This window comes from Nomascus leucogenys, chromosome 6 (genome assembly GCF_006542625.1).
Source record: "Nomascus leucogenys isolate Asia chromosome 6, Asia_NLE_v1, whole genome shotgun sequence".
Lineage (NCBI taxonomy): Eukaryota > Metazoa > Chordata > Mammalia > Primates > Hylobatidae > Nomascus > Nomascus leucogenys.
Window position 1 is genome coordinate 98768354 of NC_044386.1, and position 25199 is coordinate 98793552.

The 25199-nt window shown below is 40.9% G+C and overlaps 1 protein-coding gene across 1 annotated transcript; it reads left to right on the forward strand.

Moving 5' to 3' along the window:
- The first annotated feature begins 280 nt into the window (after positions 1 to 280).
- Positions 281 to 14807, forward strand: ANKRD34C (ankyrin repeat domain 34C). The gene is made up of 2 exons (XM_003275397.2): positions 281 to 782; positions 9804 to 14807. Exon 2 carries the CDS (start codon positions 9848 to 9850, stop codon positions 11453 to 11455), a length of 1608 nt encoding a protein of 535 aa, XP_003275445.2. The 5' UTR covers positions 281 to 782; positions 9804 to 9847; the 3' UTR covers positions 11456 to 14807.
- The last annotated feature ends 10392 nt before the right edge of the window (positions 14808 to 25199 follow it).

The following is a 25199-nucleotide window of genomic DNA, read 5'->3' on the forward strand; positions in this document are numbered from 1 at the left end:
ACAAAGAGGACACGAGTTCAAATTCCTGCCAGGGTCTGAGACCTGCAACGTCAGACTTTGGGAGCGTCCCCTTACTTCCCGGACCCCAGGAGTGGCCGCGCCTGCTCCGCGCTCACCCTTGGGGAGTCTAGGAGCCCCCTGCTAAGTTGCTGAGCGAGTCGGAGCCCCAAGAGCTAGGGTCGAGGGGATGGGGCGGCAGGCGCCTCTGCCGAGGCTGCAGGTAGGCACTTCCCCACCCCCGCGGCCCCCTCCTTCCTCCTTCCTCGCAGCTCGCACACCCACACAACCCTCGCCCGTCGCGGCTGGAGAGCTGCTCTCGGCGCCAGCGGGCAGCAGCGCGTCGTCAGCCAGCACAGCCGGCCGAAGACCCAGCCGGAGGGCTGGGGCTGCGCAGAGACCTGCACACCCGCAGCGCGGAACCGGGGGCGATTCCTATCCTGCTTTCATGCTTCTTTCTTTTTCTTAAAACCAAACCAACCCAAACCCAAAACTCCCCTGTTCCCACCGCAACTTGGAGGAGCGGTGGACCGATTTGAAGGAACTGACGCAGAGGTTTTATTCACGAACCTTGAAGAAGTTCTGGGCAAGTGACTCAACAGGACCCGCGGGGCCCGGGGTAGCCCCAGCTCCCGGCGCTGGTTCAGTCTGGCAGTGCCCTCTGGCAGCCAACCCGCAGCTGCAGGTAGGGGTGCTGGACGCCCCCTGATTTTGCTTTGGGAATAATAATGACACTACCCATAGCCTGGACCCAGGTGGCCTCGCTCGGTGATTGTCCCTACCAGGTAAGCGCACCCCCAGGGGTCTGCATTGGTCACCCGGGTGGGGACCTCGAGCTCCCGAGAAGTCAGTGCATGCTGTTTAGCCACAGGCAGGAGTGGGGAACTGGTAGGAGAGAGCTTGCTTTTATCACAGGAAATTGTGGGAGACGGGAATGGAAGGCGGATTTAACATTTTTTATTTTTGCATTGACGCGTGGGGATGAGATGCGTAGGGGCCTGGATTCTTGTAGGAAATGGTTGCGGAGCGGGGCTGGGTGATAGGTGTCTGGATTTTTGCAGGGACTGAAGGGGTCGTCAATTTTTGCAGAAACCTGTGAGGAACTGGCGGTGAGAGGTTATGATCCTGAAAATGTGCACGAAATTGTAAAAAGTAGGCACCTAAGCATTTCTGAAAAATGATGGGAGAAGCACTTACCGCCCTGGTTTCACCTGACCCCCATGCTCGGCCTTCTGGAAGATGCCCACAGACACTGGCAATAATGGACGCTGGCACACTCTGCCGGCGCGGCCGGAGCCCCGGAGTTCAGCACCTCGGACAGAGCCCGCGCACCGCCGCCCGAGGCGCACAGTGAGCTTGGAACAGCCTGGCTCCCTAGCCCCCGGCCACCGCTGCTCTCAGTTCAGGGCAGCTACGTAACGCCGCCCCTAGCTCCGCGCCAGCAAGGGCTCTCGAATCGCAAAAGCAAACGTGTTCGATTTCTGATCTGCTTCTAACTGCTTCCCGTGACTGCAGAAGGAAGAGGCGGAGTGTAAAGATACCTCCCAAGCTTCCGCGAAAACTACAGCTAAACGGTGTGGCCTCCCCGGGTTTCGGAAGGTGTACCCAAACTTCTTTAAAAATCTAGCATTTATTAAGCGCTTACCATGTGCCAAGGCCCCGTGCTAAGCCAGTGCACCACAAATTTGTGTCCTATGATTATCCCCATTTTACAGATGAGAAAACTGAAGCAAGAGAGGCCGAGTAACTTGTCCAGGTTTATGGAACTAGCAAATTGTATGGCTGCGCTCTTAAATGCTGCCAGATTGCAGTGGTGGGAAGATGTGCTTGAGTGGTATTCCCTGCGTGAAATAGCGCTGAACTTGGGATCAGAGGAACAGAGTTTAAATCAAAGCTGTAGCACTTACAAACGTGTGCCCTTAGACAAAATTACTAAATGTGTCTGAACTTCAGATTTTAACTATCTGTAAATACTTGGTAATGCTTTCCTTGCAGAAGTGTCAGGGGAGGGTGGCCAAGGAGATCATATGTGTGGAAAGACTGGCAAACTGGGAACTGTGGTTGGGTGTTAGGGGCTGAAAGGAGGGAGCAGGTAATTAGAAGAGAAGGAGAATTGGTGGTGAACACTTCCCTCAGCACACTCCAAAGGGGCTAGGCACAGAGCGGGGCTCAGTGGGAGGAATTCTGGGTGAACTTAGTTCAGTGTGTAATAGCCTCTTAGATTTTTTTAGCAGGACTTTATAGAGAGTGTGGACATATTGCCTATCATCTGATCCTTTTAACAATCTCGTTAAGTAGGCAGGACTGGGGTTATTCTACTCGTTTGGCAAAATGATGCTTCCTGAAATTACTCAGGTACTTAGTAGCAGAGCTGGGATTAGAATCCAGATCTCCCACCTCTCTAGTTTATAATCCTCCCACATGGACTGGCACATCCTCAGGAGCTTGGATTATGGGGCAGTTACAGCACTAAAGTGTATTTAGACAAGTATATAAATATGTGACATTAATGGTTTTTAAAACCATTTTGAAACAGCAGTTTCATATGGATCAATCTCATAAATGTTTATTGATTATATTCTATTTTGTTCCACGAAGAATTTAAAGCAATTTATAAGGCTCCACAAGATGTCAGATTTGCACATCTTCGAAGTGTCGAGAAAATACAGGTGAAACAAGATTAAGGCTATAGTCACAGATAAAATGAATACAAAGTATATATATTATAAAGTCCTAGAAACTTGCTCTGGTCTCTAAGTACTAGAAAGTGTATATCCAAGCCTTTTCTTGGAGGTCTAGGAACTGTGAAGATGTTTGCAAAAGTCTGTAGACTCTTCTCTTTTGTATAATTCCATCCCTTGCCCTCTGTGAGATCTTCACTGTGCCAAACAAGAGATGTTTAAGTGGAAATCCAATGTCAGTGTGACTCGAAGAAGGGGAAATAAAGTGTATGACATTGTATCTGCACTCAGGTAATTAAGGTTAGTTACATAATTTATAATGGTTCACATGAGCACACCATACTTTAAAGTTTATATAAAGGTTTACATCCATTAGCTTATTTAGGCCTTCTAACAACTCTGAATAGATAAGCAGCTAGGAAGTCACAGGAAGGACAAAATCCTAGCATCATGATTTTATATATTATGTATTTTACTTTCATACACAAACCCGCATCCCTACACAGGCCAGTTAAGTAACCTGAATGTATGAATCGGGCCAATTGTAAGACTACGGAGAATGACAGGGCCTTTTCAAACTGAACAGTGAATAATCCATCTTAAAACATTCAAAGAAAATTTAAAACACAGTGCCAGCCAAACAAGACATGACTGTGGGCTACATTGGCTGTCAGACCTTTAATATGTAATCTTGGTCTAAACTACTCAGGCCAAGGATCTGAGAAGGCATGGGAGTGAAAGACCCTGGATTCAGAGAGAGAAAAGTTTCAATCCCTGTATTTAAGTTTCCTGTTTCTAAACAGGGAATATTGAACAAGATGGCTCCTCTCAGCTTAAAAAATATGAGACATCTTTACTTTTGGGAACAATAAAATAATCAAAGGACTTCAGGACAAAGATAGCAAACACTTGCATCTACTTATTGCCTCCATGAAAGAAGGCATCATTTTAATTTTTTGACACTGGCGATATTTTAATCTTCAGTATTTCCTCTCCAGCCCCTGTGCCATTGGAAAATATAGCGGCCACCATTATAGTGGAAATGAGTCCAACAGAAAACAGACCAGAGAGGTGAAAGTGATGTGGTGGGGGGAGTGGGGGTGGGGGGTTGGCGGGTAGAGACAGGGAGTACAGCAAGAGAGGAACCAGGCAAACTTTGCTCACTTCTCAGTTTACTCGTCTTACGAAACACATGAAAAAAACCCACTTTATGGTTGCTAATTTTTTAAGACAAAAATATTCTGGCCAGAGCAGCCAAAGTGGATGGGATTTCAACATTCTAGGAATGCATCAGCTTTTTTCAATCCAGATTGTTTCTTTTCCCTCCAACAAGCTTAGAGATCCTGTAAATCATCTAATATTTCCAGTATTAGGTGTTCGTAATATTTATTCACTGTGATGCACAATAGGAGATAAATTTTCAAATTAAGGTAAATTAGATTTTGGTTGACACTTTCATCGAGTGGACGAAAGTTCTAACTTTCAAACATCTCTCCAGCTTGAGTCTTTCTCTATCTCCCTGCTGTGCTGTTTCTGATCCTCTTCATCTCTCAGGGTCTCCTAGGTGACCCCCAAGCCTCCCAATCCATCTCCCACACTGTGGCCAATGATCATGTCATTCTCTTCCTTAAAATTCATTACTGGTCCCTATGTCCACATAGCAAACATCAAACTTCAGGACAAGGCTATAAGGAACTTTGAATCTGATCTCTGTAGACCTCCCCTTATTTGCTTGCTCCGTCAGTGCACTTCCCACCACCACCATGCACTAACCAGCAAGTTCTTGAAGTGTCCATGTTCTGCTACCTTTTGCCTTTGAACTTGCACTTACTCCTAAGTGTAATGACTTCCTCCTTTTGGTTCAACAAGTTTCCACTCATGTTTTTCAAGTACTGGCTCAATTTTATTCTCTTTGTGGGCCCTTTCCTAATCTGCACCCCGAGTCCCTCCTGGCACTCATGTCTCCTTGTTTTATATTTGTCTTCCATTCTGGGACTTACTAATTACTTTGCACTACAGTTATGTCATGTAGAGGCTAAGAATGTGGACTTTGGGGTTAGACTGCCTGGATCTGAATTCCAGCTCCACAGCATATTGCCTGGGTGATTTGAGGTAAGTGACTTTACCTTCCTGAGACTCAGTTTCATTTTTGATAAAATGGGGATAATAATAGTACCCACCTCATAGTATTACTATAAAGATTAAATGACACAATGCATACAAAGTGTTCAGCACATTGCTTGGCACATGGCAAGCATACCATAAATGTTTATTACTATCATTAAAATATACACCCACCTTCTTTCTAAATTGTAAATACTTAGCAGCCATTCCTGAATTTTATACATCTCTTTATCCTTAACACCTATCCTGGAGTAGATAATTAATATATGTTTGATCATAAATGAGTGAGCAAGTAGATAGTTAATATATGATCATGAATGAATGAGCAAGTAACGCCAGTGTTTAGTCAAGGTTTACTTGCTTATAAGTAACAGAAGTTAATTCAAGCCACCATAAACAAAAACATGCTGACTTATTGGAAGGCTTCTAAGTTGTTCATGGACTCCAAAGACAGTTGAAACTTCAGAGGAGAGAGGAAAAGTACTCTCTCCTGCCTCTCATCTCAGCTTCTCAGTGTGTTTACTTCATTCTTCTTCCTCTGCACGTCACCTTTTCTGCTTCTCTGCACTTGTGGCTAACCCATAAATGCAGCTCTTACATCCAGAGGTCTCTACAAACAGCCCAGCAAAACTGGTGTTTCTCAGCCTCAATTTCAAAATCCACCCAAGGTTGAGTCAGCCCTGCACGTGCGGCAGGTCAAATAATATAAACCATCAGCCTCACTCTGTGTGCGGGGGAAGGCAGGAACAATATCAGAAAGAAAGAGTCACTGTAGCTTGTGAGAGTCAGAGTCACTCATTGATCCCTAAATGACCATGGGAAAGCCACTTCTTCACTCTTGGCTTCAGTTTCCTCATCTGTGAAATGGTAGAAAAACCTTCCTGAAAGGGCATTTCATGGTTCATGGGAGGCAGTTATCATCAGTCTGGAGCAAAAACATACATATTAACAGTTTATTGGGCTATAAACCCTGGGGAGTAGGAATGAAGGAAAATGAAAAGTGACGCAAGGGAGGAGGAAGAGCAAATATAAGGGGATAAGTTATTGAGCTAGCCACAGCTTCATGGCAAATGCGCTGATTATTCTGTCATATGGAAATTGTATAATCTATTGCATCTTGGAACAGGCAATTGGGTGAGGAGAGGGAGAAGCATTTATGTAACATCTCTTTCCCATCCTCTATTTTCTGTTGGTCAACATCTGTTCTACAAAGGGTTAACTCCCTCATACTTCTTGGTTGAGTAACCTGGAGAAAGTCAGGCCAGGGTCAGTTTCTTATGGTCAGCAGAAACCAGGTGTGGGGGTTCACCATTTGTAGCAGACAACAGCAGCAGGGACCTGACACTAAGAGTGTGGGAAAGGTTTGAACTTTGCTGAGACCACTCAGGCAAGAAAGCAAGGTGAGTGTGTAACACCCAGAGACGGGGAAAGTAGGCATGGCTATGCATATCTGGGATGATGCATGAATTTAGTCGGCCATAATTTATAAGGCTATTGTCAACGGTGGCCATGTAAACAGCAGTCTTTTAGGCCCAGTATTCTTTTTTTTTTTCTTTTTGAGATGGAGTTTCACTCTTGTTGCCCAGGCTGGAGTGCAATGGCATGATCTCGGCTAACTGCAACCTCTGCCTCCTGGGTTCAAGTGATTCTCCTGCCTCAGTCTTCCGAGTAGCTGGGATTACAAGCGTGTGCCACCACACCTGGCTAATCTTTGTATTTTTAGTAGAGATGGGGTTTCACCACGTTGACCAGCTGGTCTTGAACTCCTGACCTCAGATGATCCACTCGCCTCAGCCTCCCAATGTGCTGGGATTACAGGTGTGAGCCACTGCGCCTGGCCAAGCCCCGTATTCTTAAAACGAAAAGTGTACGATTATTGCAGCATGCTAATGGTTAACGTTAGCCTGGCACATTTTATCTGGGCTACAAGAGTGAGGTAAGCACCTGATTCTGTCCTCAGACAAAGCTCTTGCATTTCGTCATTTAAGGAATTTCAGATGGGAGGCCCACAGTGAAAAAATGGCTATAGACAACTTGCAAAAGAACTGACCACACAGAATGTTATGCCTATTGGTGGGCTACATATAAATATTCCAGACAACAGAAAAGAACCTGGATGCCTTATCTGCAACCTGCTGCCTCCTTAGGTGCTGAAGGAGAAGAGTTAAAATAGGGACAAGACCTGAGCATAGGGGAGGAGGAGGCTGCTGATTCCAACTGAAGGGAGAGAAGGATTCTCCTACATACGCCATCTTTCCTCCATTTCTTTCTTCTTTGCCTCCTTTCCTGCCTCTCTTCCTCCCTCTCTTGACTTTGAGCTAGACTAGAGGTATGTGATTTGCACTGCACACAACATAAAAGGTAACCCGATTATCCATCCACCCTCCTTCCCACCTTCTTTTCCTTCTCCTTTTTCTCCTTTCCTCCATCTTTTCCTTTATCCTACTTTCTAATTATCACATAGCTGAGAAGGGAGCAAAGACAGTATTTCCAGCTTGAGGGGTGCAGGGCTCCGTGGAGGGGTCTGACGCAGGTGATAAACGAAACTGATACTCGAAGAAAGTTGCAAAGTAGGCATGGAATTACTGTGTCAGAGTGTGGGCTTTGGTTCAGTCTAGTTCAATTTATTTATACTACCAACAGGTTCCTGTTGCTTCCTGTCTGCACCCCTCTTGGTATTGTCAGTCTGTCTAATTTTAGCCATTCTAAAATGGTATTTTGTTTTGCTTTAATTTGATTTTCCTTGAGTACTAATGAGGCCGGGTATCTTTTTATGTGCTTATTGGTCATTTGTGTATCCTCTTTTGGAGGAAGTGATTTGTAGGAGTTCTTTTTATAGTCTGATGATGAGTCACTGTAATTTCACTCAACCCTCCCTCTTTGATCTTGAGTGAATTTCCTCTTGAGTACAAAGGAAGTAACATTGAACTGAAGTTTGGGGGATGATGAATAATTAAAGAAGAGCAAGGAGGCCTTATAGTTAGAAACATGAACAGTGCCAAGAGGAAAAACACATGAAGAATGGTGTATTTGAGAAATGAGATTTGAAGATAGAATGTGAAGAAGACTGGAGTGGCAGGGAATGATTCTAGAGAGGTAGGCTGAGGCCAGGAGAAGAAGGACCCCTTCGATGAAATGGAAAGAAGCATGCTTTCTCGGACATTCCACTCATTTATCTAGTCTTTGGAAATTCTGCCTCAAATCTCCAGAGTTCAGAGACGGAAAAGCTTATTGATGCATAAGGCTTTAACACAACAATGGTGTGTAGGACCACAGAGGAATAAAAATAATTAAAATTGACAGAGAAGAGAGAGAGACCATCACACACACACACACAACACACACACACACACACACACACACACACACACACACACAGAGAGAGAGAGAGAGATCAGTAGGAGAATGAAGGAGAAAAGAGGAAGGAGATGGAGAGACAGAAACGGAGACTTGTTGTCAATGTATTTAATAACCACACAGTGCCCTCGAATGGTGGTAGTTTTGCAGGAAATCTAGCAGAACACATAAACACAACGACATCAGACTCATGTAGTTATCAGAACAATGCATTTGAAGAAGCAGAAAGATATACACTAGACTCTTAACCATGGTTACTTCTAAAGAGGAGAGTGTTTTCAAGGAGGTGTGGGGGATGAATAAAAGAGACCTCTTCCTCTTTATATGCTTACATGTAGTTTGGTTTTTGTTTTAAATAGCAAGTATCTATTCATGTATTAATTTTTTCAAAGGGATATATATATCCATCTCTCAACTTCAACCAAGAAAAGCTTTTGTCTTCGAACTTAATAGAGTAACATAAATAAATAAATAAATAACTGCTCAGGTGAATAGCGTAAGAGAAAGAATGATGTGAATCAGATGAGGAGGAAACTCAGGCATTGTGGCAGGTAGGCCACATGAGCCATCTGCTCATTAGAAGCCTGGAGGCACAAAAAGCCTATGTGAAGGTACCGTGCTGGCAGAGACATGGCCTGTGTGGTACCTGTGGGCTGGCAGGGCATCAAGACTGGGACACCCATCTCTTCTTATTTGTGAAGGGCCCCTCAAGCAACACATACACTGAAGATTTTGAGTCCAGGAATTAGGGAACTGACAAAAGAATCAAAACAGAAAACTCAGGTTTGACAAACCTCAGCTGAGCAAGCTTTGGTCTGAGCTTTATTTTCCTAACATTTGTGAACAAAAATGCAATCCCCTTCTCCATTCTCTGCCTCATATCCGTTCAACCAGAGGGAAGGGAATAGCATGGCATTATTCTGAATAAGGAGAATACGAATTCTGACATCTGCTGGAAAAGTGAGGACTACAACCTTGAAAGGGATAACTAGATTGATTTTGTTTTACAATTGTTTTCACTGTCCCTCCCTCATCAACCCCCATTACAATAATCATACCTATTTACTTTGGGAAAAGTGCAAAATGAAGAATATGAAACCACTCATAATCCCACTGCCCAGAATAAGGATTAACATTTTGGTGTGTTTCCTAATAGTCTTTTTGATGCACACCAATAACAGCACATTAAACAATTATTTATGAGGCAACCTATTCACTATATGTGAATCACTGCTAAATGCTGAGGATACAGCAGTGAAGAAAATAATTGCAAACCTTTTTCTAAGGAATGTAGAGTTCTACATTTGTGATAAATGCTGTGCATTCAACACAATAACATCTTGCATTTAAACAAATATTTATGCTAGGCTTTATGTTAACTGCTTTTCATATGGATGTTTTATACACACTCTCTTATGCAGTCTTTACAATGACCTTATGAGGTAGGTTACTACTATCACCCCCCTGCCCCACGACACACTATTACAGATGCAGAAACAAACTCAGCAATGTTAGATAAGTTGGCCAAGTCAATGTAAGTTGGGATCAGGTTGGGATATGACTGTACCCAGACCCTGTAATAACCATGCTGCACAGATCTGCTATAAAATATATAACATTTGTTCCCTCTTCTTCCTTTGCTAGGTTTGATTGCTACTGTGGCTCAGGTACTCTAAACTGTAGCCAATATGATGGATGATGACACTGAATTAAGGACTGACGGAAATTCTTTGTTAAAGGCTGTGTGGCTGGGGAGGCTCAGGTTGACCAGGCTGCTCTTGGAAGGGGGAGCTTATATCAATGAAAGCAATGACAAGGGCGAAACAGCTCTCATGGTGGCGTGCATCACCAAGCATGTGGACCAGCAAAGCATCAGCAAGTCCAAGATGGTGAAGTACCTGCTGGACAACAGGGCAGACCCCAATATCCAAGATAAGTCTGGCAAGACTGCCCTCATCCACGCCTGTATCAGAAGAGCTGGGGGAGAAGTGGTCTCCTTATTACTGGAGAATGGAGCAGACCCCAGCCTTGAAGATCGCACTGGGGCTTCGGCTCTGGTTTATGCAATAAATGCAGATGACAAGGATGCATTGAAACATCTCCTTGATGCCTGCAAAGCCAAAGGGAAGGAGGTGATTATTATAACAACAGATAAATCGTCTTCAGGCACCAAAACCACCAAACAGTATCTTAATGTCCCTCCTTCACCCAAAGTAGAAGACAGGCATTCACCTCCACTGTGTGCATCTCCCTCTGACATAGAGCTGAAGGCTCCAGGCCTGGACTCTCCACTCACTGAGAAGGAAGATGACTTCTTCAGCCTCCAAGCAGGGCATCCAAGCAGTTGTAACACCTCCAAGGCTGTTAATGAGCCTGGGTCACCCACCAGGAAAGTCAGTAATCTCAAAAGGGCCCGTTTGCCCCAGCTGAAGAGGCTCCAGTCTGAACCTTGGGGCCTGATCGCACCCTCGGTGCTGGCAGCCTCAATGCGTCAGGACGAGACCCGTGGTGCCAGCACAGACAGTGAGGTCATCAAGAGCATCAGTGATATATCCTTCCCTAAAAGGGGGCCACTCTCCAGAACCAACAGTATCGATAGCAAAGACCCCACCCTCTTTCACACAGTCACAGAGCAGGTTCTGAAGATTCCAGTCTCTTCAGCACCGGCATCCTGGAAAGCAGCCTATGAAAAAGGTCAGGCTCCCCACCCACGTCTGGCCAGGAGAGGAACTCTCCCTGTTGACCAAGAGAAATGTGGTATGGGTCCATCAGGACCCTCTGCTCTCAAAGAGCCAGCATCCCTCAAATGGCTGGAAAATGACCTCTATGACTTAGATATACAGCCAGGGCCTGACCCTCCCAACTCCATTTCCCTTGAATCCGGCAAAGGACCTTTAGATAGAAAGAAGCTCAACAGCTCTCACTTGTCTCTTTTCCATGGCTCTCCGGAGTCCCTGGACACTGTACCTAGCACATCCCCCAGCTCAGCACGCCGCAGGCCGCCACATCTTCTAGAACGACGAGGTTCCGGAACTCTGCTCCTTGATCGCATTTCTCACACTAGGCCTGGCTTCCTGCCGCCTTTAAATGTGAATCTGAACCCGCCTATTCCGGATATTAGATCTAGCAGCAAACCTTCTTCCCCTCTTGCTAGTGGCTTAAAATCTATGGTTCCTGTTGCTCCAAGTTCACCAAAGAGAGTTGACTTAAGAAGTAAAAAGAAGCTCCTCAGAAGGCATTCTATGCAAATTGAACAAATGAAACAGCTGTCTGATTTTGAAGAAATCATGACCTAGAAGCTTTAGAAAGGCTTAAAATAGTCAATATAGTTTATGGAAGGGACTATGGATGAGACTGCTTCCTGATCATTCCTTAATGTTGAACTGTGGCCACTTCAGAAGATACAAAAGCAGGATGCTGCTTCACTTCTGAGAATAATCCCTGGGTTTTTATAGGCCTACTTGAAAAGAGCTGAGGATAATTGGGTTTTGAAGATAAATTTTTAAAAATTCTGCAAAGGAAGAAAGTCTTTGGAATTTGAAGGTAACACAGCAAGTACAATGATGTAAGCTGAGGACCTCAGTAGTTTTCTATCAGACAAACAGAAAACAAGAATTTAAATCAGGAGGTAGTATTTGGAGTATGTCATTTGTAATAAATCTATAAAGTGCCTACATAGAAAATGAGGCTTTAACATTTGTTAGAATGTACAAAAGCCCCAAACCAACCCCTCAGTGACTAAATCTGGTGTCTGGGCTCTATCTGATGGAGTAGAAGCAGAATTCCCCCATGGAAGAGGCTCTGGCCTGTGGGTCCTGGCTCTGACTCTGTCAGGGCACTGTAAATCATGGTGTGGTTGAACTCGTTCAGTAATCCAGTAATATATTTTGTTCACATACTAATTTGTATGTGCTCTGAGTACCCAAATATCCCATCTATGTGGCCCCTGAATTATGATATGTCATAGTAGCTGATGCCTTAGAGATAAATCTTGCTCCAGAAATGAAACTTTCCCCAGACCCCTCCCCTGACACTGGCTCTTGTGTTGAAATCTTGTGAAAACAGTCAAGGTTAACTAACCTGGAGTTGAATGTGATACAATTATAGATTAGAAATATCAGAAGCATTTCCAGATTATTCTTAAAAGTCGATGAGCTCTACCCAAACCAGAATGACGACTGAGGACGGGACGTGCATAGATTAAATGGTAAAGTGGGTGGTTCTCAGGTGAGAAGCAGTGAGGACCATTCATTTTGCAGCCTAAAAATTTTAGGGGATGCAAACTGTCATTTCCCCTTCAGTTATCTAGATAATTGAAGAAAAATCTGTTTTTTTCTCTTCCTGAACTATCTAGGCGAGAAGAGATTTGTAGAAATAACCTGCACAACCCTTTTAGGCTGCTTTGAGCAAATCCAAGAAGGAAAGCAGAGACTTAGCACATTTGGTATGATGTAGCCACATCTTAGATGAATATATTTTTGGTTATTTCCATTTATATTTCCTCTCGTGCTGCTGAGATCTATTTGCTTTATGGTTGAAAAGTTCAATAGTTCCTGAGGATAGCATCATGTAGAGGAAAGAGGGCTTTGGGTCTGACATGTTTGGGTTTGCATACCAGTCTTATCATTTACCAGCTGCACGACCTTGAGCAGGCAGCTTAACTTCTCTTAGTCTCTGTTCCCTCATCTGTAAAATAGGATTAGTAGTGCTGCACCTTCCAAGGTTGTGGTAAGAATTAAATGACACAATGTATGAAAGTGCCTGCCATTGTGCCTGGCACAGGTAGAAGTCACTGGATAAGAAGTAGCTAATTTTAATGTCTTTCTTGAGACTGCTGAAGCAATATCTCAAATAATACATATGCTACACAAAATGGAATAAAGTTTCTCTGGAAAAGTTCAAGTATCTCCATGAGATTCCCAGTTATTTTTATAAGTACCGATCTCTAAACTCATGTGTAAAGTAAAAAATTCTGCCACATAAGCTCTACATATTATACAATTTTTCTATAACTACCTTTGCTAGAAATTTATCTGAATATTCCAAACAAAAGTGTTAATGATGGTTAAACAAAAAGACTTGGAGTTGTTTGGAGGGCTGTCTGTCCCGTGTGTTGTAGGATGTTTAGTGGCATCTCTGGCCTCCACTCACTAGATGGCAGTAACACCCTCTCCCCAGTTGTGACAACCAAAAATGTCTCTAGACATGGCCAGATGTCTCCTGGGTGCATCACCTTGGTTGATCTCTACTGCTAGACCTACTGTATATGTCAAGAACAACAAAGCTGTATGGAAATATGAGTGCTGACTGGCCAGCTAGGCCCTCCTGTTAACTTAAGATAATTCAAATTGTGCTTTAGTAAGATGACTAATCAATACTAGTGTTGGGCCTTCAGGATTCTTGGCAAACACACTCCAACATGAGTGCTAATGGTCTCATACTTTGTAGGAAGGGATGAAAATAAGGAAAGAACATAAACTAGCAAAAATCTATAGCTCATGAACTTGGTTTAGTGTGGACAACCCTGTTCTTTTCAGAACCATTTAATCATTTATAGTTCTTACCGAGTAGAAGCGATTCCAGGCAAAGAAACAACTTTCCAAAGCATTAAAGAGAGAATCATACAGACAACCATCATCCTCAGCAGCTCATTAAATGCAAATAAACACACGCACACACACAAAGAGAGAGAGAGAACACATTTTACATACTTTTCCAGCTGTTGTTAGTGTCAGTTAAAACTGATCTCTGCTGGTAGTATCCAGTTGTGAGTATAGCAAGACACTGCATAGGAGCATTTTTTTTCTAAACCTTCAGCTAAGATTTGGAAACCCAATATTTCCTAAGTAGTGAATGTGGTCTATTTATAGTAATTAGCTTAGGTGACACACCAAACATGATGAGTTGCTCATTCAGGATAGCCAGTCCATTGCACAAACGTGTAATATCAGGTACTCTCATGACACTCATTGCCTGCATCAGTCAGTCATGACCTTTGCATCAGCCTTTCAATAGACAGTCATCAGGATAGTATCTTATCTCATCACTACTTGACGATGAGTTTGCCGAATTAGACTGTTCTATACCAGTACAACAACCAAAATACTTTCTCATAGATTATGCATAAATACGCAATTTTGTCCATGTCAATGAACCTAACAAGAATGCTTTTTAAAAGTATATTTTAGATCCAAACATGCTTTCTAGATCAGAGGTTAGCTTGTCTTTTTGAAATGCTGGAGTCACTTATAAGTTAGCTGCAAACTATAGTTTCAGTAATTCAACTGCTTAAGCATTTCTGGATTGTTTATCAAAATATATTACAGAATGTGAGACTAAAGTTTAAAGTCTGGACCTTTGGTTTAATTTCTAGACATTCCAAAGCTTTTTTTTTCTTTTTAAAAAGCCCATTGTCAACTCTTTTAGAACTTCATCAAGTAAATGGTACCTTGCAAATGTAGGTTGTGTCTGACCTTCCTCCTTTTTGTGTGTTGGTGCCTCAGATGTATCATGTGCTGCTTGAACTGATTCTCCACAGTGTTCCTTCCTAGTCTCAAGCTGATGTTGTGCTCAAAGATGTATCAAAATCCATGTAATGACACCTTTTAGATGTTTCTAATATGTCAATAAATGATATATTGCAATCCTTCAATAGTATTTTCCACTTTTTCTCAGTGAAATCTCAATTATAAGTATTACCTTTTCCTTAAGATGAATTGACATGACTGCCTAGTAACATCAACCAAACGCCCAATATTTTAGGAACACATAATTTACAAAATTAGATTTTAATCACACAAGTATTATGGTATCTTTCCTGGTTAAAAAAAAGAGCACAGCCCAATGAATGAGAAGGTGCATTGCCACTCTGAGGGGTGAGTTTCTTTACTTGGCCACTGCTGCTCAACCCCCCAGGGCTGCACCTGCCATCTGCTGGTGGCAGGGACTTATCGTCAGTGGATATCCCTCCTTGGGCCCTATTTCTAATGTTCATAAGTGTTAATGTAAGCTGATTTCCATGAGCTCTTATTCAAGGGCAGGACAGCAAGTATAAAGTGAATTAGCTCGACGGTCTCTGTGGTCTGTTAAACTCTTATACTCTGTACTTCAAATTTTATTCAGACTCGCTGATTCTCTGGACTGTTGCAATTCGGAACAGGTACTCTGGAGATTACCCTTAGGCTATCTCCTAGACTACTGAAATAAACTAAGTAAAAAAAGGGACTATTTTAGGATGTTTGTTCCCTCACTTCTAACTTTAGGCAATAGGTCCATATTGTTTCTAAATCCTTTGAGGAGAGATTATGAGGCAGTGAACAGTCTAATTCAGATTATGCCCAAGATTGAATGCACTCCCTCCTCCAAGGTCAGCCACTTTGACCTTGTCACTCATTGTTTCTCAAGTATCTCCTTGAGATCCCCAGTTATTTTTATAAATATTGATCTCTAAACTCATTTGTAAAGTAAAAAGTTCTGTCACATAAGCTCTACATATTATGCCATTTATATAATTACAATTGCTAGAAATTTATCTGAATATTCCAAACAAAAGTATTGATGATCAAACAAAACAAACTTGGAGTTGTCTGTCTAAAGGCTTAGAAGTTTGGGGTTCTTCGAGTGGAACTTGCTCCTTTTCAGGTGAAAACCTTAGAGAGGAGTGGCATATGATGCATCTTGGTAGGCAGGGCTGTGTTAAGCATGGCAGGAAGGCATCTGAGTCATCTGCCTTGAAGAAACCCTGCTGCTTGGATAATTAACACATCAGCATGGTTATTAATGAGCATAAAGATCAACAGGCTCCCTGAAATTGAATGCTATGAACGGTTGAAGACTTCCACAGAACAGAGCGGGGAGAGGTCCATGATGACTGAGATGACTTTCTTGTCATCTTTGTTAGAAGGAGATGAACCTAGGATCAATTTTACTTTTACTAAGGAAAAGAAAAAAAATGGGTATTTATACATCCAAAGGTAATATACAGAGAAATTCATAGCACTCCGTGTCTTCTAGTCTGAGTTACAAAATGGCATGCATATAGTGGGAAGGACGGGATCTGCATCACACAATTTGCCTGGCAATGAATGCTAAAAATAGGGAATGGGCCTCAGGAAATCAAAAGAGGCCAGTGTTTTATAGCTATAATAATATCTGATTACTGCAACACAGGGAAAAGAGTCTGACAATTCTCACCCAGACTCCTAAACTAAAAGCGATTCTGTGGTTCCATTCTAGCAGAGATTGTGGAAGGGTGCCTTTTGAAATCATAGTACGAAAATCTAGTGGTCCTCAATGAAGGAAAAGATAATCCTTATGCATGAGGATTGGAGGAAAGTGGAAGAGAAGGGAAAGAGGTAATTAAAAGATAGGAGAGGTCGAAGTCCTGACAATGTGAACCTATCCAAATATCAGCCTGATGAAATAAGACCACCTGGATCTCCCTTCTAGAGCCATCTGTCTCCTCTGGCAGCATCACAGACACTCCTGGTCTTAGACACAGAGGATGCCTGAAACTTAAGGGTCTAAGTTAATTTTTCTTACTCTATTACAATTTAATAGTGGTTAATCCTGTTTTTGCTGCAGTAGGCACTATTGGTTGCCTCCCCAGTTTGATTCCTCCTTCTCCTTCCTATCAGATCACCATCCTCTATCTTTGCAGCTTTTTTGACTCAAGGGAAGCTGATCCCATCCTCAGCTCAAAGATAAGTCATGATTCTTCTAAATTAGTCGTGGCAATTCCATTCTCCTTACCTGTGATTGGTTGAGGGCTCCAGTATAAGCCAGTCAGCACATGGCTTTCCTTTTATCAATGCCTTAGATCCAGAAATGGGTACAGGATCTAAGTCAGGCCAACTGAGGGAACAAAAGGACATTCATCCCATGACGGACATCCTTTTACTGGACATGACCAAATAGACACGTTATTTGTTTATTTGCTTGTTTGTTCGGTAGTTTGGTTTGACAATCTTCCTGTAACAATGGGAGAATAGAGTCTAAGGATAAAGAAAAGGAAAGCAGAGCCAAGAGGAGAGCAGAGAAAGGGATCCTGATGATGTAATGCCTGGAGCCCACACCACCTCTGAGCTTCCTGTTATGTGAGATAATATATTCTTGTATCATTTAATATAGCTGTAGTTGGTTTTTAGTTTACTTAAAGCCAAAAGCATCCTTATATCACTCACTGATTTGAAATGCCATCTTTGTAATATGATATAATATGCTAAATTCTTTATTTAAAAATTATTGAACTCGCCCATCCCATTCTGTTTCATTCTGTGACATTCCGTTGATGTATTTGTCTTTCTGTACCAGCATTACAGCACATCATTTAAATTATTGTAGAGTTTCAATTTGCTTTCACAAATTGTGGGTCAAGTCCTCTCTCAATTCTCTTCACTGGACAAATTGTGTCTTAAAATCATTTTATTAAGTATTAAAATTGTACTGGGATTATGATCGGGATTCTATGATATCATTTAGTTATTTGGTACTAATTAACATTTTTAAAAGATCGAATCTTCCAATCCAGGAACAGAAATTGTTACTCTAAAAAGTTCATCTTTATTTTTTAATCCCTCATTAAGGTGTTTAGTTTTCTTCATAGAGATCGTATACATTTCTTTTTCATCCTATTGCTAGGTAGCAAGCATTATTGTGAATATGATACTTTTTCCCACGCCATCAGATATTGCTGGGATAGCATAACTTGGTTTCCCCTAATGTAATTACAATGAAAATATCCATGAGATTTTTCATTAAAAATGACAAATGATTCTATAATTCACACAAAAGAGCAAAGAACTGAAAATAGCTAAGACAATTTTGAAGAATAGTAATGATAGTTGGAAGATGATGGTACCAGATGACAAGATTTAAAAAGTTATGGTAATTAAAACACTGTGATAAGATGCAGGAATAGATAAACTGACCCACAAAAACAGAACAGATGGCCTAGAACACGACCTTGAATAGGTGGAAAATTTAGATATGATAGAGGTGGCACTGCAGGTCAATAAATGGTGATGGGATAATTTGTTTTCCATATGAAACAAAAATGAAATTGGGTCCTTATAGCATACACACAAAACCAAAATGAATAAAGCAAAACTAATCTTTTGATTATGATTTTTTGGATTTGTGCTTATAAATGAGATTAGCCTAGAGTTTTGCCATTTCATATTCATTGTCTGCCTTGATATCAGGTTTATACCAGCCTCATAAAATGAACTGGAGGGGGGGTGATCCCTCATTTTATATTCTCTGAAAAAGTTTAAGTTTGGAATGAAATGTTTCTTGATTGTGTACTCACAGGTTTTTCTTGTAAGTAGATCTTGCTGGTAAAACCATCTGGGCCAGGTAGGGGAGTGAGTGTGTGTGTGTGTGTGTGTGTGTGTGCATTCATCCATACACATTCATACATACATGTTCCTAGTGTGTAGGTACGATTATTGTCTTCATTTACAAATGAGGAAACCAAGGCTTAGAGAGATTAGGTGACCTGCCCAAGGTCACACAGCTGGGAAGCAGTACTGCGGGATTGGAACTCCCCAGTCTGGCAATCTGTGTCCAGAGCCCTCTCTTTTATCAAGTACCTGAGCTTCAGATTTTAAATACTAATTGTATTTACTTAATGGTTATAGGGGTTCTTAAGTTGGGTTTAGTAAACCAACACCTGGGACAGTGATTTGGGCTCCTGTGTTGTATTGAGGGAGTGATCTTCAGGAAAAACCTCTAAGGAAGGTAGGGAAGCAGGATTGAGAGGAGGGAAAGGCCCAGAAAGAGGTGATCTCAGGTAAGGTCTGGCTTTGGCTGGATTCCCAGAGGAGGAGTATAGAGAGAATTCATCTCGCTGCAGAATTGTCCCTCTTTAGTGCAAGGGGGCTCCCATTTTTATTCTTGCTTTAGTCAGTCATAGACTGTGGGCTGGGGAGAAAATGCTATTTTTTTCTGACCCAGATTTAGGGTAATTCTTGGGAGAAGCGGGAAGCTGTAAAAACTTAGCAGTTAACAGAGCATCTGGGGATGAGTGAGCTATCTGGTAAAGGGAATCTGTACAGGGCACCCAAACAGCATTTACCGCTCCTAGCTATTTGGGTGTTATATTTCTTCCTGAGTCAGATTTGGAAGGATACATTATTCTAAGAAATTATCCATTGTTTCCAAATTAATACATGTTTTGGAATAAAATTATTTACACATTATTTTGAGCAGCATTGTCGAGGTATAATTGGCATACAATAATGTGCATATAATGTACAATTTGATCCTTTTGACATATGTATACACTGTGAACTATCATCACAATTAAGATAATGAACATTTTCATATTTTTCTTTTTCTTTCGAATTTATTTTACTTTAAGTTTTGGGATACATGTGCAGAACATGCAGGTTTGTTACATAGGTATACATGTGCCAGGGTGGTTTGCTGCACCTATTGACCCGTGCTCTAAATTCACTCCCCTCATCCCCTACCCCCCAACAGGCCCTGGTGTGTGTTGTTCCCCTCTCTGCATCCATGTGTTCTCACTGATAATGAACATTTTCATTGCCACCAAAAGTCTGCACATCCCCTTTGAATCTTATCCCCAGCACCTACTGATTTGCTTCTTGTCACTTCATATTAACTTGCATTTTCTAGAGTCTTATATAAGTGAAATTCTATAGCATGCACTCTGTTTCATCTGTCCCTTTCACTTACCATAATCATTTAGAGATTCACCCACGTGGTTTCATGTATCCCTAGTTCATTCCTTTTTATTGCTGAGCAGTATTACATTGTAATACAATTTGTTTATCCACTCACTTTCTGATGATCAGTTGGGTTGTTTCCAGTGTGAGGATTTTACAAATAAAGCTGCTACAATTCATATACAAGTTTTGGAACAGATATATACTTCCTTTTTTTTTTATTTTGTAAATACTTAGGAGCGGGATGGTTGAATCAAATGGTAGATATATAGTTAATTTTTAACAAACTACAAAATTGTTTTCCAAAATGATTGTATCATTTTACATTCCTACCAGCAGTGTATGAGAGTTCCAGTTCCTTCATATCTTTACCAGCACTTGGCTATAGTCATTTTAATTTGAACTATTCTTCTAGGTGTGTAGTAGTATCTCATTATGATTTTAATTTTGATTTCTTTAATGACTAATAATGTTGAGCATCTTTTCATGTGCTTCTTGATATCCGTATATCTTTGAGGAAGTGTCTGTTCAAATCTTTTGCTCATTTAAAGAATTATACCATTTGTTTTCCTATTGTTGAGTTTTGGGAGTTCATTATATCTTTTGGATCATCCTTTAACAGTGTATGCTTTGCAAAGATTTTGTTCCAGTTTGTGGTTTGTCCTTTTATTCTCTTAACATAATCTTTTAAAAAGCAAAAATTTTGAATTTTTAAAAATCTAATTTATCACTTTGTTCTTTTACACAGATTGTGTTTTTGGTGTCTTATCTAAGAAATATTTGCCTAATTCACGGTCATAAAAATTTTGTCAATTTTTCTTCTAGAAGCTTTATAGCTTTTGGTTTTACATTTAGGTCTATGATCCATTTGGATTGATTTTTGTATGTGGTGTGAGGTATGGGTCCAAGTTCATCTTTTTTGCATATGTATATCTAACTTTCCTGGCACTGTTTGTTGAATGAGTTGTCTTTTGTGTCTTTATGAAAAACCAGTTGTACATATATATGTTTGTTTTATTTATGCAGGTATTTTTCTAGAAATTAAAAAATTCATTATAAAATTCACTTGGAAATGCAAAGGACCTACAATAGCCATTACAACTTTAAAAAAGAATGAAGTTTGAGGACTAGCTCTACATGATGTCAAGATTTATTATAAAGCTACGGTAATCAAGACAGTGTGGTATTGGCATGAAGATAGACAAATAGATCAATGAATAGATTAGAGAGACCAGAAGTAAACTCATACATATATGGACAATGGAATTTTACTCAGCAATAAAAGGAATGAATTTTGGCATCTGCTACAACATGGATGAATCTTAAAATAACTATGCAAAGATTAAAGAGTCATACTAAAAAAAGTGCTATTATATGATTCCACTTATGCAGAATTCTAGAACATGCTAACTATTGTATAGTGATAGAAAGCTGATCAATGGTTTCAGGAATGGAGGACAAGGATGCAGAGTGACAGAAGAGGGGATTACAAAAGAACGAGAAGGCTTTTGAGGGAAATAGATTTGTTTATTTCATGCTTCAGATGATGGCTGCACAGGTGTATGTGAAAATTTACCTAATTGTACACTTTAAATATATGCAAGGTATCGTATGTCAAGCCTCAATTTTTACCAAAGTACCATAAGAAATTCCCCTGAAACAGTAGGAAGAATCAAAGAATGATTATATAAAGGTAGAGGGGAGGGCATCATAGGCTGTAGGAGAGAGAGGTTTTGTAGAGAGTGTGAGTGGGATGGGGTTCCCAAATGGAGCTGGCAGATCCTTCTGGACATATAAATAACACAAGCACAGCCACGGAGTTGGAGATGACCATGGTTGCCATAGCATGTGCCATACCTTGTAGAATAGAGATGATGGTTGGGATGAGTTGAAATGGTCAGGATGAGAGGGGATGTGCTGCTTCTGTGAAGGCAGGAGTTTGAATTTAATGCAGCAAGTGATGGTAACAGTTTCTGAGCAGGAAAGTGAAATGATGAGCCCTCAACATCCTCCTTAAGGCTCTGGTTTTTGTCCACTCTCTCTGTGAGACTGTAAAAAAATGAAAATTCAAAAATGTTCAGGATTGGCCAACGCCCTCATGGGAAAAGTAACTTTTGAGAATGCTTCTCTTTCTAGATTATCGTTTTCCCTTCAGTTTTGGCTGGGTAATTCTTTACTCTCTTGCCAGCTTTTTGATGCCTCCAAGAAAACATTTTTAAAGTTGTATTTTTAGTTGTTTTCAGGGGAAATTTATGTTCAAATAATCTAACTTGTCTTTACCAGAAACCGCAAGTCTTTGTTATGTCTTTATTATTACTAGTTTTACTGTGATGTGGGAAACAGAACCAGTATTCACCACCATTCAGTTTTCCTCTCCTTCTGGACACATGGAAGACAAATCTCATTCACCTTGGGATTTAGCAGGGCCATGAGATCAATTCAAGATGATAGGCTATGAGTGAAAGTAACATGTGTGTCTCTTCTAAGCTGATGCATTTAATTGCTGGTATGAGATCTTCTCAAATTCTCTTCCCCTGTTGCTGTGGCAGAGGAGAAGTGTGTTTCAGGTGAAACAATTTCAAGATTATGGGGATCTCTGTCAGTCAGATTCCCTGAATGACTACATGGAAGAGATCTCTGCCTTTGAACCTGTGAAAAACATAGAATGGATAAGAAATAAACTTTTGCTGAGTCCTGATATTTTGGGGTTGATTTTTTTTTTTAGGAGTTTAGGAGTGGAGGTTTAACAGGGGAAAGAAAGATAAAGAAAGAGAAAGGAAAACAGCTCTCTCTTTAATCTGGGGGTTGATTTTTACTGCAGAATATCTTATCCTCACTAATACATAGACCGTATGAGGCTACTCTTCCTTTCCTTGCCTTTCCTTCCTCCCTTCCATTCTTTCTCCCTCCCTTCTTCCCTTCCTCCCTTAATTTTTCTTATTTTTTTTTATGTTTTTCTTTTTTTTTTTTTTTGTTTGAGATGGAGTCTCGCTCTGTCGTCCAGGCTGGAGTGCAGTGGCGCAGTCTCGGCTCACTGCAAGCTCTGCCTCCCGGGTTCACGCCATTCTCCTGCCTCAGCCTTTCCGAGTAGCTGGGACTACAGATGCCTGCCACCACGCCCGGCTAATTTTTTGTATTTTTAGTAGAGACGGGGTTTCACCGTGGTCTCAATCTCCTGACCTCGTGATCTGCCCGCCTCGGCCTCCCAAAGTGCTGGGATTACAAGCGTGAGCCACCGTGTTTTTCTTTTAAATTGAAGAAAAGAAGCCCAAGCTCACTGTTTGAAATTATTAAAAGTCTTAATAATTGGAAGAAGAAAACCTTTGGTATCAACTCACCCAATCCCCAACCTCAGCCTCTATTTTAAAGTTTCAGATGTGGACTCCCAGACAAGGACAGAATGTTAAAACATTAATGCCAGCGTTTTGGGTCTTGAATTTCATTCTCTTTCCATTCCACCATGTTATAGTTAAGATAATAAGTTACATGATGTTTCTTTTTTCTTTTCTCTTTTTAAGAGCAGAAGAAATTATATTTATTTATATAGGAACAAAGACCCAATGGGGTAAGAAGAAGTTTGAATTTTTAGCATGAGAAAAATATAACTCATGCATGGTGAGTGGGCACATGGATTATTCTCTTCCTATATTTAAGATATTAATGTTTCTTTACCTCACACTCAAGGGAGAATATGAGTCATTTCCATGAATCCAACATAATGTGTGAATTGCAAAAAGCTTTTCAATTTTTAAAGATCATTCTGTAGTCATTTAGTCACAATATTTTCCTGTCCAAAGCTTAAAGATTGAAGCGTTCTTTTTCTTTTTCAAATTTAAATTTGTTTGTTTAATTCACATAAAAATTATGTATATTTGAAGTATACAACATAATGTTTTAAAATATACATACATTGTAGAAAGGCTACAATGAGGTAATTAACATATATATTACTGCATATATCATTTTTTTGTGGCAAGAACACTTAAAAGGTACCCTCAGTGATTTTCAAGTATAGACTACGTTATTAACCATAGACGCCATGTTGTACAATAGATCTCTTGAATGTATTCCTCTTATCTAACTGAAATTTTGTAATCATTGGCCATTTCCCCAAGCCCCCCACCCCCAGCCCCTGGTAACCACCATTGTACTCTCTGCTTCTACCTCTCTAGACACCCCCCACGATTCAGATACAAGGGCATCCAGTTGGCAGAGCCTGGGTCCCATGCCCACATACCTTGGGACCCAGGAGCAGAGGGAGAGGGACTATCTGCCCCTCTTTGGCTCTGTGATGAGACAGAGGCTGGTTTCTCACCTAGTTTGGGATTTCCCCATAGGAAGGATAGTTAAATGCTTGACAGCCACAAAAACAGTTGTTCTGGGGAAGTTTGTGAGTCTCAGGAAGGCAGTGTGTGTCACCTGTCTCTGATTGGTTTGTTCAGGGAAAAGATGGTATTGGTTATAGCTCCATGGCAACGTTAAGTGGTTTGCAAAGTTTCCATTTGCTTTAGTCAATCCACACAGTGATTGTATTGCTTTTTTCCTTCACCATCAATTACCTGCATGAGGCGTGGATAAACTTTGATTTTGTTTCAACATCCTAATAGCATGCTAGGGAGTGCTCCTGTTGCATGAAACAATGATAAAGTTCTGCTTTAGGGCACAGATGGGTCAACCTTATACTGCCTATCTCAACATAACACACGTAGCTTACGATGTTTTCAATTCATGATAGATTTATTCAGACGTAACCCCATTGTAAGCCGAGGAGCATCTGTACATACTTAGAGTAGTAAAACATAAATGTTCAGTTAATGAAAGTCAGAATGTGAACATTCATGAGTCTCTCTTGGGTGCCACTTCTGGACTTCCGCATTCTCCTTCCCCTTAGACATAAGCACTGTTCGGGTGTTTATATATCCAATTCTTGTCCTTTTATTTCTTTTTGTTGCCTAACCATTCCTGCTAGAATTTCTGGGACAATGTTAAATAGCAGTTGTGATAGCAGGCATTTATGTGTTATTCCCAAATTTGAAGGAAAAGACTTTAAGGTTTATCATTAATCATCATGTCTGCTCTAAATTTGTTACATTTTATGACATTAAGGAAGTTGTCTATTATTTCTGTTTTGCTAAGAGTTTTTATCACGAATGGATGTTGAATTTGTCACATGCTTTCTTTTTCTGCATCTGTTAAGATCCTCATTTTTATTTACTGTTTTAATATTTATTATTTACTATTTTTTTGTGTGTGTTTCTTTTATTTACTGTTTTAAAAGGCCTTCACAGAAGTCACCCCAGGACTAAAGTGGATAGAAAACATTTTTGGTTTTTCTTTCAACTTATCCTAC